General features: G+C 39.3%; 1 protein-coding gene across 1 annotated transcript in view; it reads right to left on the bottom strand.

The window, feature by feature from the left end:
• LOC105365351 (protein rhomboid-like) overlaps positions 1 to 12867 on the bottom strand; it is a gene marked incomplete at its 5' end in the record, with an annotated part of 47165 nt that overhangs the window by 2572 nt on the left and 31726 nt on the right. Inside the window, one exon of the mRNA XM_011503488.1 lies at positions 9521 to 9676. Coding sequence (XP_011501790.1) covers positions 9521 to 9676 — 156 coding nt within the window. The remainder of the gene's footprint in view (positions 1 to 9520; positions 9677 to 12867) is intronic.

Genomic DNA, 12867 nt, shown 5'->3' with positions numbered 1-12867 from the left:
AAAAAAAAAAAAAAAAAAAAAAAAAAAAAAAAAAAGTTCCATTAAAAGCGTATATAAAAGTTTAACAGATTTATATAGTTTCCTTTTGATTTGGCTTATATTAAAATAATAAAAAAAAAAAAAAACTATAATTAGTTGCCGTTTGATAAAATTTTGCAAAAATAACATAAAGCTTTAGGGATGCGTTAAAAAGTTTATATGGTAATACGCAATGATCATTTTGAAATTGAAGAAAACAATGAAGCTTCTGCAATTTATGTTTTAAATTGATGTAACGAGTGAAAAAAAATGTCATAGTAAATATTACGAACATTTTTTTTTTTCTCTGATAAGAATTTTATTTTTATATCAGAACGTATGCGTTACTCTGCAAATAAAATTTAATTTTCAGATTACTTAGACATTTGTAAAATAGAACAATTAATTTTATTTTAAAGTGAACAATACACATTGATTAATTTTATATACAATATAAAATTACGAAATTCATATATATTTTCTTTTTATAATTAATGGGCATTGATAAACAACTAATTAAAATTTAGTTCAATTGGCATAAGGGTATTTGCCGTCTCTTTTCATTCTTAACGAATGTCGGGATAAAGGGAAGGCCTTCGGCGTCCAATTAATTTTTAGTTGAAAATTATTTTTAACATTATTTGTAAGGATTTTAAAGCATTGCCCCACATTAAAAGGCCACATTTAACGATAAGACGGGCGATCAGGGAAAGTCCTTCTTTAGAAAGTCACTAAACGACTCGCACGAATTACTTGCTCTCATCACTCACTCGTCCACACCACCGTTGCCGCTCCCCGCCCCCCCTCCTCCTCCTCCTCCTCCTCCTCCTTGTTACCGCAAATTTCTAAATCGACAAAGTGCAGACGGGTCGCACATCGTCTTGCCTTCGTAAAAAAACTCATCCCATAGTTTATAAAAAACGAGACTCGGCGAGGTGAAGCAGTGTGAAAGAGACAGAGTGGAAAGACAAAGTTGGAAGCAGACAGCAGAGGTGCCGTTGCGGTGTTAGAGCATCAAGATGGGGGGTGGTGGTGGTGGTGGTGGTGGTGGTGGTGGTGGTGGTGGTGGTGGTGGTGGTGGTGGTGGTGGTGGTGGTGGTGGTGGTGGTGGTGGTGGTGGTGGTGGTGGTGGTGGTGGTGGTGGTGGTGGTGGTGGTGGTGGTGGTGGTGGTGGTGGTGGTGGTGGTGGTGGTGGTGGTGGTGGTGGTGGTGGTGGTGGTGGTGGTGGTGGTGGTGGTGGTGGTGGTGGTGGTGGTGGTGGTGGTGGTGGTGGTGGTGGTGGTGGTGGTGGTGGTGGTGGTGGTGGTGGTGGTGGTGGTGGTGGTGGTGGTGGTGGTGGTGGTGGTGGTGGTGGTGGTGGTGGTGGTGGTGGTGGTGGTGGTGGTGGTGGTGGTGGTGGTGGTGGTGGTGGTGGTGGTGGTGGTGGTGGTGGTGGTGGTGGTGGTGGTGGTGGTGGTGGTGGTGGTGGTGGTGGTGGTGGTGGTGGTGGTGGTGGTGGTGGTGGTGGTGGTGGTGGTGGTGGTGGTGGTGGTGGTGGTGGTGGTGGTGGTGGTGGTGGTGGTGGTGGTGGTGGTGGTGGTGGTGGTGGTGGTGGTGGTGGTGGTGGTGGTGGTGGTGGTGGTGGTGGTGGTGGTGGTGGTGGTGGTGGTGGTGGTGGTGGTGGTGGTGGTGGTGGTGGTGGTGGTGGTGGTGGTGGTGGTGGTGGTGGTGGTGGTAGTGAAAAGCGCGTGTCCCAACTCATCCTTGAAAGGAGGGAGAACTCGGAGTACGAAGAGTACGTCGGAGCTTTTTCTTTCCCGGGCGAGAATCCAATGGTTGAATTTTTAAAAACAACGAGGCTCGACACCCGCGTGACTCTTTCTCAGAAAGAGCGATTTGTCGGGCGACTTTTCATCCTGCGCTTTCCCATCTCAATTTACCTATCACCCACAATCGAAGTTTATGGTTACTCATTCCACTTTTTATGCGTTATACGCGCGTGTACGGAGATTTACGGGCGCGATAATGTCGTATGCCGTAAATATTATGAAAGACGTTTACGATCGTGATTTAAGGACTTGCTGAATACTTTATTGGCAAGCTACTTATACGTCGAGACCGCGCCCGAGCTTAATGCTCATTGGAGGCCGCCAAGCGAACGTAGCGATATATTTGCTGAAAACTTGCGCTCGAGGTTGGGTTAAGGAATATCAAACAAAAGCTCGACAATTCACGGGGAGTCCGCTTTGTTAATCAACTCGGGCTCTCTTTAGCCTCACAATCGATCCAATCGCTCCGACGAGTCTTAATCGCGAATTAATTGGGTAAAGACGCGGGGAAAAAGGCCGCCGCCGGCTTTCGCACTTAACGCAAGCGCAGCTCACGTCACACCTCCGGCGTCCCTTTCCCTCGCGGCGCGCCACGCCGTCACCACGGTCGTCCTCGCTTTCTCGTTGTTTGGCTCTCTCGGTGTGGCGCGGGCACGGGCGCACACCGCGCACCCGGCTAATGGCAATCGGTCGCAGTACTCGAGCACTCGAGTGCTCATTACCGCGAGTAGCGCAATGGGCGGAGGGATAACAAACAATACGGCGGCGAGTGTGCCTACTCAATTTTATTGGCACTCGGAACGTACGGGCGTACAAAACTGATAAGCCCAGCATCGATCAATCCTCGCGCGTTCGACTTTTGCGCAAAAATATCGCGCGCCCCGATGTTTCGTTAAAGGAGCGCAGCACACTGACCTTATGTCCCGAGCAGCAGTCGAGCGTTCGTTTCGATATTTTATCTTATTCGCACGTTATAAACCCGGTGTCGTTTATAAGGCTCTCGGCACTGCTCGCCCTGGGCTGCGAAATTTCAAAAGGATCCTTTTTATCCCTTCGCGTCAAGTAGTTTATAATTGTGCGAATGCGAGCGGCCGTCGGAGTAGCGGGTAGCCGAGTATAGTACGTACACAACTTTCAATTAATTGCCGATCGAGTCGAACAATCAAAGTTGGATAAATTTCCTAAGCACTCGCGTAGCGTGTAGATAATTTTGAAATCTCGTGAATATGTACCGTTTCATTTCAATCCACATTTATAATTAAAATTCGAGCATTAATCTCGAGCCGTGTGCTATGTATCAAAATGTAAGCGGTTAATATATAACTTTGGCACGAAATAGAAATAGAAGGAGTCACCACTCGAAGCCGCGCACGTATACGCTTTCTCTTTCTTTTCTCTCTTCTTCTTCTTTCGTTTCTAATATCTTGCGTTTAAAAATTAATTTGCCAAAAAAAAAAAAAAAAAAATACTGATGCTACGAATACTGCTGTGCAGAGACATTTTTGTGACAATTCTGGAGGAATAGTTGCTTCTGCCCTTAGGGCTTTAGATAATCGTTGTGTGAATGAAGATTAAAGGGACTTTTAATCAAATTCAACATCAATTGAAATGATATTTAAATTACTCGCAACGTTCCATCTTCAACAATTGTCAATCTTAAATTATAATCCAAAAATCGCGGCGCTTATTTGGACTACTTTGACAATAACGGTTTTTTTTAAGCCTCTGGAGTCTAGGAAGAAGACACTCTCCCCCTTTCTCCTCCTCCCCCTCCTCCTCATAATCGATATGCACTTCACCATTGATACGAGCATCTTTTAAGCGAGTTTCCGATTATCATATTTCTATTATAATCAGCTCACTCTCTTGTTTTGTCTCCACCTACGCAGTGGACTTGCACTTATTATCACACGATATATTTTCACGAAATATCTCTTAAGCATCGATGTGAGTTTTAATATATCAATTGATGCGCATTTTATAGACAGGATTTGATGCTTTGATTCGATTTTATATTAACAAGTAAATATCGAATGTATTTGGTATTGCATGATTGGAGAATCAAAGTGCTCGAACGTAATAATGAGCGATACTCGCGTAAATATGAAGTGTTTTTTAAATTAAAACGAGAAAGTTGTTGCTTAACGATGTACGAGACACTTTTTTTGTTGTTCTTTTTTTCTTATTCATACAAATGACGTTTGGACACTACGAATGTAATTTTAGTTATACATATATTTTTCAATAAATTATATTATCAACTAAGAATTATTAAAGAAAAAGAAGAGAGGAATAAAGAAAATCGCCCAGCATTGATGTACTTGGCGTAATGAACATTACACAGTACATTTAATTTAAACTGCAGACTAAAATAGTGTTAAATGGAATTGTGAATGAGAAGAGCGAATAAAATTTGTATAAATTTTTCCATAAAGTCAAAATTTATCAATAAAAGAAAAGTTTTTAACGTTGAATCATTAAAGATCGAAGTTTAGAATTATTATATTATAAAAATAAACGATATAATTGGATCTTTCGAAGCGAGATAAGTTCGCAATGGAGTCACGAGGCTCTATTGGACCCGAATTAATAACTTTACACAATATTATCGTTACACTCTGTGAGTTTCTGCGCTAAATGAAGAAAGCCATTTATCTCATTCCTTTCTCTCTCTCTCTCTCTCTCTCTCTCTCTCTCTCTCTCTCTCTCTCTCTCTATATATATATATATATATATATATATAATGTTGTACATGCGCGTGCGCGTGTGTACCCGCGCATCCAATTAATTAGCTTAAGAATAACTCATTTTTCAATGCGAGTACTACTGGCAATATTTCTAATATATAAAATTACAATTTACTAGAAACACCAATTTTTTGTTTTGTTTTGTTGTTTTGTTTTGTTTTGTTGTTTTGTTTTGTTTTGTTTATATAACGTAATATAATAAAGTGTAATAAAATGTAAGAGTTGAAAATTTCTAGAGCGTCCATATCATTTGAATGGCAAACGAATAAAAATTTCGTATTATAATTTCGTAGATTCCGTTGAAGTACGAAATAAAATAGCTTTCCCGGTACGTTCTCATAATCGTATTAATGATAAGTGCCTCGAGTTTGAAAACGACTTAACGCAATTAATCTAGATACAGAAATATTATCGGCGAATTGTAAGAGATCGCGAGAAAGTTGCAGAGTCCCCGTAGATTCGAAGTTACGGCCATTTAAAGGCAATAATATAAGAGTTTACACCCTTTTGCGAGTGAAACTGTGTGGAGGGTAATATAAGCGGCTTCGATAAAGCGATGCGAGTGCGATGTAGACTCTCACCTACTCGTGCATCCACCCACGCAGACCTCTTGCCTCGAAACAAGCTAACTTCGTTTCCATGTCTTAACGCACCAGCTAAGGGTAAACTTAATTCACCTGGTCTTAGCTTCTAACCATTTCAACTCGGCGACCTTACATCTTTGACTCCTTACTCGTGGATTACGTTCCCAACTCTCAATGACTTTTGACTTTCGCGCGCAAGAAAGACGTTTGCTACACGATTAGTCCGCGTTTCGCTCCATCTTACCTCTCCCACGGACCTTTTAAACTTTCAACGGTCCGCAATGTATTGGAGAATTTGGTGGCGGGTAGGGTGGTAGGGTAGGGGGAGGTGAGGGGTGTAGAAGGTCACCGTTATATATTCGGGGAAATTTACTGCTCCTGGGAGTCCCCGGGCATTCCTTAAGTTTAATAAATAATCGGGCGATTAATTGCGTCAAGTTGAGGGTTGGATGGGGTTGGGATGGTCAGCGATGACGAGGCGAATTATAATTGAGAAACAATTTGGCCGGGTGGATTTTAAATTTTAAATTTTCAATTCCAAACGCAAGCAGATAAATTGAGTCGAGCAATGCAGTCGGGCCTATGGATTGATAAGTTCGCGTCATTTTGTTTTTTTGTTTTGTTTCCTTTGTTCCCCTTTAACGCGTAAGGCATTTCTCATTATTTCAAAATATTCGGGGAGCGTGGGCTTCTTCCTTTTCTCTTTTAGATGAGGAAAAGGAGGCGACTTTGAAGAATGGTAGAACATTCGATTTCTCAGAATAATTTATCCATTTAATCTCATCGACGAAATGGATTGCGCAATAAGCGTAAACGACGAGTACCACGGTATAAACCAGAAAATAATTCACAAATTGCCGCGAATGATTGGTATTGTTTATTTGCGAGTGAGTCTCGAAAAAATTCGATGGGGCAAGTAATACGCAAATGCATACCTTAGTTCTAAAATCTCACGTGCGCTGATCAATGAACTAACGAGTCCAAAAGTACAATTTATCAGGTGGAGTGATGATAATGGTGGCTGTGAATTGAGGAGTATATATAGCGATGTATATATATATATATATATATATATATATATAGAGAGAGAGAGAGAGAGAGAGAGAGAGAGACGGTTATGTGGAAAGGAGGTGGGTGATAATTTAAGTGCTGACTACACTTTTCGACTTAAGCGTTCGTTACGATGAATGCTATTTCGGCGAGAATTTTCGACGTGGCGTGCGATGAGTCGCGTTGATTACGAATTTACAAAGTCTCGGCAACATTGCATGAGCCTGTATATGCGTCTATTCGAGGGAAAAGGAGGATAAGGTAACTGTGGATATGCTGAAAACCGAATGGCAAATAATGAACGTTTGGAAATTTGAAGCGTTCAGCCATTACGACGATAATTATGGATTTCAATGTACTAACAATTTTAAGAGGAATGTAATTATAAGAACAAATGTATAAATGCCCCCCCGCCACTACTTCGTTTTCTCTCCTTTTTATTGCGTATTATAAATACTGCTCGCTAATGTGTTTTTAATATCGTGAACAATTGATGAATGTAGATAATGGCCTTGTTAATGCAGAGGGGGCCCTAGAGGGAAGCTATTTTGCACGTGTATCGCTGGATTTAAATAATGAAAATGAAATGTCATTATTATTGTTGAGTATCAGTTTTCAATAAAATGTGGATAAATAAGGCCGAATAAATGATAATACGGAGGAATAAAATATCTTGGAAATTGAGTAGATTGCTTTTACGCGGTAACGTTATCGGCTATAAATGATTATAAAAATGTCTAATAGCACATAAAAAGTTGAAGAAAGAGGAGAAATTATTTACTATCTCTTTAATAGGATAAAACTTCATCTTCCATTCTTGAACGATAATTAATTTGAAAATTATTCCAAAGCGCTTAAATTTTTCTTCTTAATCGCAATATAATTTTTTTGCTATCAGCTGCTAATCAATTATCCGATTTTATTCCCCCCAGGACGAGCGAAACTGAATTCGAAAGGATGAAGTTGCCACGAGCGTGTACAATGAATAATAATGCTTTTAACGATTTTGTTATAAAACAAAAACAAAAAAAATTGACAATTGCGCGCACAAGTATAATTTATTAGGTACGGGCTTACCACAGCTTACTACTAAGTATTTTGCGTGCAAATTCTATCGCAATTTTAATGTCCCGACTTTCTACTGTCCCGTCATATGTCCACCTCGCAGTGTTATTTTGCATTATTGCAAAAGCGAAATTATCTACGTAGCTAATGGCTGCCTAGCTTTGATGAAGCGGAGTGTGAGGGGCAAATATGATTTTGCTGATTTAATGAGGTAGGGGATATGCGGCCCCATCAGCCGCCCTCCCCCGTTTGCCCTACCCACATACGGCCGCGCGTATTGCCAATGGAATGCAGCAATATGGGTTAATGGTCGTGTGTATTACCAATGATCTTTGTGAATTATTGGGCCGACTAAAAATGGTTGGGGATTATTTTTTTTGCGCGAGAAATGTCAACGATAGTCGTCAATATTCCTTCAATAATACTTGTACACCTTTATCGAATGAAGGGATTGGAGGAATAAATATTGCGATAGAGGATGAGTTTTTTAGTTAAACGAACGGCAGGGGTGGGGGTGGGGCTAGTCGGCGTAAAATTGAAATTCTAACTTTTTGCTGCGTGCGGATGAACGATGTTATCTTTTTTTCATTAAATGCCCGCCACTTCTAGACTAACGCGCTTTAATTCGACGATTTATGTCGGCATTGCTAATATTACCGAAAAGTGCGAAAAAGCACTGTAAAGCATCGGAAAAATCAAAAAAGTGCAAGGCCAGCAGTAGCCGAGAGCTAAAGAGACATTTCTTTATCTTTTAATTAAAAAGTTTGGCGAAGTAATGGACGCGTCGACGAATGGATTGATGATTATCAGGAATCCGAGGCGCTCGTCAAACAGAAGGAGGTTTCGTTGCCTTTCCTTTTTTCCTTTTTTAAATATTTCATTTGCGCCGCGAGTTCAGCCATAAGTTTCGAACTTTTTCATCATTCGTTGTCATTTTATTCAGGCGCAAAAAGTTTCCAAGAGTGCCGCTCCACTATCGCTCTCTCTCTCTCTCTCTCTCTCTCTCTCTCTCTCTCTCTCTCTCCTATTTTTTAAGCATTGCTTAAAGGTTGCCGCAAAAAGACATTATCTCAAAGCAAAGTTTAACTCGAATATTTTTATGTTATTTAACGAATTTTAATTAACGAAGATGGGACAAATTGATTTTACATTATTATCTTTCGACAAATTGACAACTTAATGATTTTTTCAAACTCTCCTCTTTCGATTCATAACTTAAACTTACCGATCGTAACTTATAAAATATGAAAGATCCACGAAATGTCTCGAGTAAGTGTCGGGAAGGCAAAATTACAAGAGCTATTTTCACGATGAAAACAAACGCATTTGGCATATTAAAAAGTTGCGGACGATCTTTCTTTTAATACTCATTTATTTATCTGCAATGAACATCTTTAAAAGAAATTCGTAAATTTTTTGTATACTTCTAGAAAATTAAATAACCGTTTGTTTACAAACAATACGTTTCTAACTAATCAAATTTAAATTGAAGAAAATCTTGGCTCTATCTATTAGCTCATAGTTACTTTATAAAATTATTATATGTAACATTATATTTATATGAAAATAATAATAATTAAGCAATGATGTAATATACGGTTGAATGGAGGAGAAACACGATATTGACATAATGTTTGTCAAAAGTTTGAAAATTAGAAAACATCTTTCAGCCTTGATTTGTATAACTAATTCACATAGATAAAAAGTAAATTATAAATAATTAAATAATTAAGTGTCTACAGAAATATGTATAAATTAATTTATCATTCATTAATAAACGAGATTTATATTTTACAAAATCATATTTTATAAATGTACTTGCATATATTTTGACAGTTCGATGTCTACTGTCTGCTTATAATAAAAGTCATGCGCATAAGTTCGTAAAGTAAGTAAATCTAAACAACTTAGAGACAAATAGAAAAGAAGAATTGTGTATAAATTAAGTATATACGTTGAAATTTAAATATCTATTCGAGCAAAAACTTTAGCGACATTAAGTATAAGCCAAAGAGCTTGCAATTACGAAAGAAAAAAAAAATATATATATATATATCTTACGGTATTTTCTTTATGTATTTGTATATTTTTGAAAATTATATATTTTATTTTATATGCATATATATATATATATATATATATATATATGGACGTGTATACTGGATATGTATAGATATAATGAATAGTACAATTGTATGGATAAATAATGGATATCTCGAGACGACAAGTAGCTTGCAAATTAACTTACCGATAATGACAATACCGATGAGCCGAACAATGCCGAATTCCATATTGTTGTAGTTCAGCATGACGTTGGAGAGATGGGCGGCGAGAAGGGCGTAAACTCCGCCACTGGCACCCACGAGGTAGACATCTGGGTCGAAGACCGACGTGCCCAAGGAACCTGTGAAACCAGATGTATGGATAATATATGCCATTGCATTGCTGCTACCACGGTGTCGCTAATGAACCCTCCACTTCGATTCTTTCCCCGCCCACCCCCGGTCCCATCTCCCGGATGTCGCACGCAATGCGGCATACGAATGAATTTGTGCTTATTTAGGGCTTTACACCGCTCCGAGATCCAAAACTTCCAGGCCACGGAACTTTTTGTTATCACTGGGTAATGGGCGTCCTCCCTACATCCTTTACAGCGAGTCATCGCGCGCTCTTTGTTCCGAGAGCAATTTCGCTTGTAAAGCGCGAGTGGCGAGCTCAACCAGGATTTTGGGCAGGACGGGGATGGGAAGAAGGAGGGAGGAGTCGCAGGTTTGTAACGGAGCGCACATGAAGTTTATGTTAAAGTGCAAAAATCGTCGGCTCCTTTAATCGTTTTGTTAATTGATCTAGTATGGTAATGAATGATTATGAAGTTGCAGTCCTGCCAAACCGATAATGTCTTGGATAAATAATAATAATAACAATAATAATAACAATAACAATAATAATAATAATAATAATAATAATAATAAAAATAAAAAATTTGATTAATCGATAGAATTTAATTAGGTTAATTAAATTATGTTCACATTATATACGAGTATCACCGACGAGGTAATTAAATGAAATAATATTAATATTAATTTGTATGGGAATATGTATATGACACTAGTATCAGCAACAATGATAATGCATTGAACTAATTTTAATTCTTTCGATCGATTGGATAATTGCAAAGCCAATGTACGCGCGTAGCCAATGCAGGCGAAAATGGTTAATTTTATCGCGATAATTAACAAAGTAATTAAACGGGAAAATTGATCGGGCCTGTTCGGCTTTTATGGAATTTTTTCATCCCGAAATATAAATTATTAGCCGCGGAAAATAAAATAATAGAACCTGTCCACGCGCGAACTTTGAACGAAATGAATTGGCCATAGGAAGAAGGTGAGCATTGGCGACATCGACATTGGCCGAACAAAATTACTTCGTGAAATAATTGCTTATATCTTGTTATATTACGGGTAATTTTTCTTTACGTTGTTGACTCCAAGTCGCGTGCCCTATACGTTACTTTGCGACGAAAGTATGAAAAAAAAAAAAAAAATAAATAAATAAATAAACATTCAAACAAACAGCGAGATGGTTGTAGCGTCGGAGTATATTACAACGTGGAAAAGTTTTCAATCGTATTGAGCCATTGAATAATTTGTGGCTCGATAGGTAAAGTAGAGCGCAAAAGTGATACCATTATTCCCTGGATTAAGTTCCGCTGCAGGCGTACGCGCAATAAGAGCGAATAACTGTCTGGATGATGCACAGACAGGGGATGGATATAAATAGAGAGTGCGTTGAGGGTTGCAATATTGTTTTTAATGTAAGGGGAAATTTGTCGAAGAGAGGAGCGAAGGATTATAAATCCGTTGGGATTACGTATTGTTTTTTTCTTTTCTTTTTGTTGACTCTTTTTCGTTCTTTTCTTGCGCTACGGACGTATGATTAAACAAGTGTCAATTTGGAATACGATAAATGGAGGAGCCGAGGACACTTTTAATATAGTAAATTCGTAGATAAAATGAATATTATCAAATCGACAATTTGATGGAAGTTAATAAATACTATCTAGTTAATACGATACGGAGCTCGCACACTCTAACGAGGCCACTTAAATTTTCCGTGCTCTTTAAAATTTTCAAAATATACACGAATGGCAGTAAGCATCTTTCCAACATTCGTCTGGCTTTATTATTCTTTTTAACCCAGTTAGGAGCTTACTTATATACGTGTTTGAATTTAAATTTAATTGCAGAAAATCTTGACGCTCAAATGTACCTATTATTTAGACGCTCGAATTAAACAGGAAAACTTTTTAATCAAACAACTAATGCGGAGCTTTACTTTTTTTTTATTACGGAAGCGAGACTATTATCATCAAAGATATTATATAACATTCCCGCGGCTAATTAAAGATACAATGTTATAAGCTGTTTCGATTATCTTGCCAAATCATTGTATATTCGGGCACCGCTCTCAAAGTGAACGGAAAATCTTCAGAATAAGTGCCATCGAGTGAAATCCAGTTCGGAATCACCACCTTAATAAATCATTCAAAGTACAATGGAATAATGCGCAAGAGGAATCAATGCGTCTACTGGATTCAATAAAAAAAAAAAAAAATAAATAAAAAAAAAAAAATAAAAAAAATTAACTCGAGCGGACGAAATATTTGCGTATTTGGCCGAGAGAGTGTGGAGAGACAACTGGAGTCCCTTTAAAATACAATTGGCGAGGTGTCGGGCACAACACAGTAGGGTTTTATTAAGTACGTCACTCGCATAAGCGCAGTAAGATTAAAGATTATAATAAGTTGAGTGAGAAAGAAGTCTGGATGGCGATGGTGGACGGCTCGTCGTCTACTGTCGTTTCTGCTGTCGTCACCGCCATTATCATCTCCACCTTCACCACCAGCAATGATGTCTACGACCATATACATAGATAGATAGATAGATAGATCGGTAGGTAGGTAGGTATACATATATAGATAGATACATAGGGAGAGAGAGAGAGAGAGAGAGAGAGAGAGAGAGAGAGAGAGGAGAGGAGAGGAGAGGAATAAGAAAACAGGGATCAAAAGGATTTTGTAGTTAGCGAAATCGTAACGAGCGCAATGCAATACAATGCGCGTGGGAAATGTAAAGGGCAGACTTCTTATTATAGGCTCGCGGCGATCGAGGTTGGCTGCTGCGCACTTCCCCTTCTCCTGACCAACCACAAATCCACCCATCCACCCTCCTGCAGTTCGGTGGAAAACGGCAGCGAGCGGCAGAGACTCACCGGCCAACTCCGCCGACGTTAAGAAACACCTGTGTGTGGGAACCAGACTGATTGCCAGGGCTGCCGCTCGAAATTATGACGCGCTGCCAACGCCTCGTGCGATTATCCTTACATGATCGATCATCGCCTTTCTCCCAGCCTTACCTCGCACTCGCACTCTCCTATAATATCGCTGCGATATCGCGAACGCTCCGACTCACCAGACGCGACTCACTCTACCATTGCTTCGCGGGTATTAAAACTGTGGAAAGTGGAAGGGTGGGGCGGAGGGGGGGGAGGCGTTGTTATTTGGATTTATCGTCATATCGACGCGATCGCCGC

This window comes from Ceratosolen solmsi, unplaced genomic scaffold (assembly GCF_000503995.2).
Source record: "Ceratosolen solmsi marchali unplaced genomic scaffold, CerSol_1.0 scaffold33, whole genome shotgun sequence".
Lineage (NCBI taxonomy): Eukaryota > Metazoa > Arthropoda > Insecta > Hymenoptera > Agaonidae > Ceratosolen > Ceratosolen solmsi.
The sequence above is the reverse complement of the archived record's forward strand: the minus strand, read 5'-3'. Positions and strand labels throughout refer to the sequence as shown.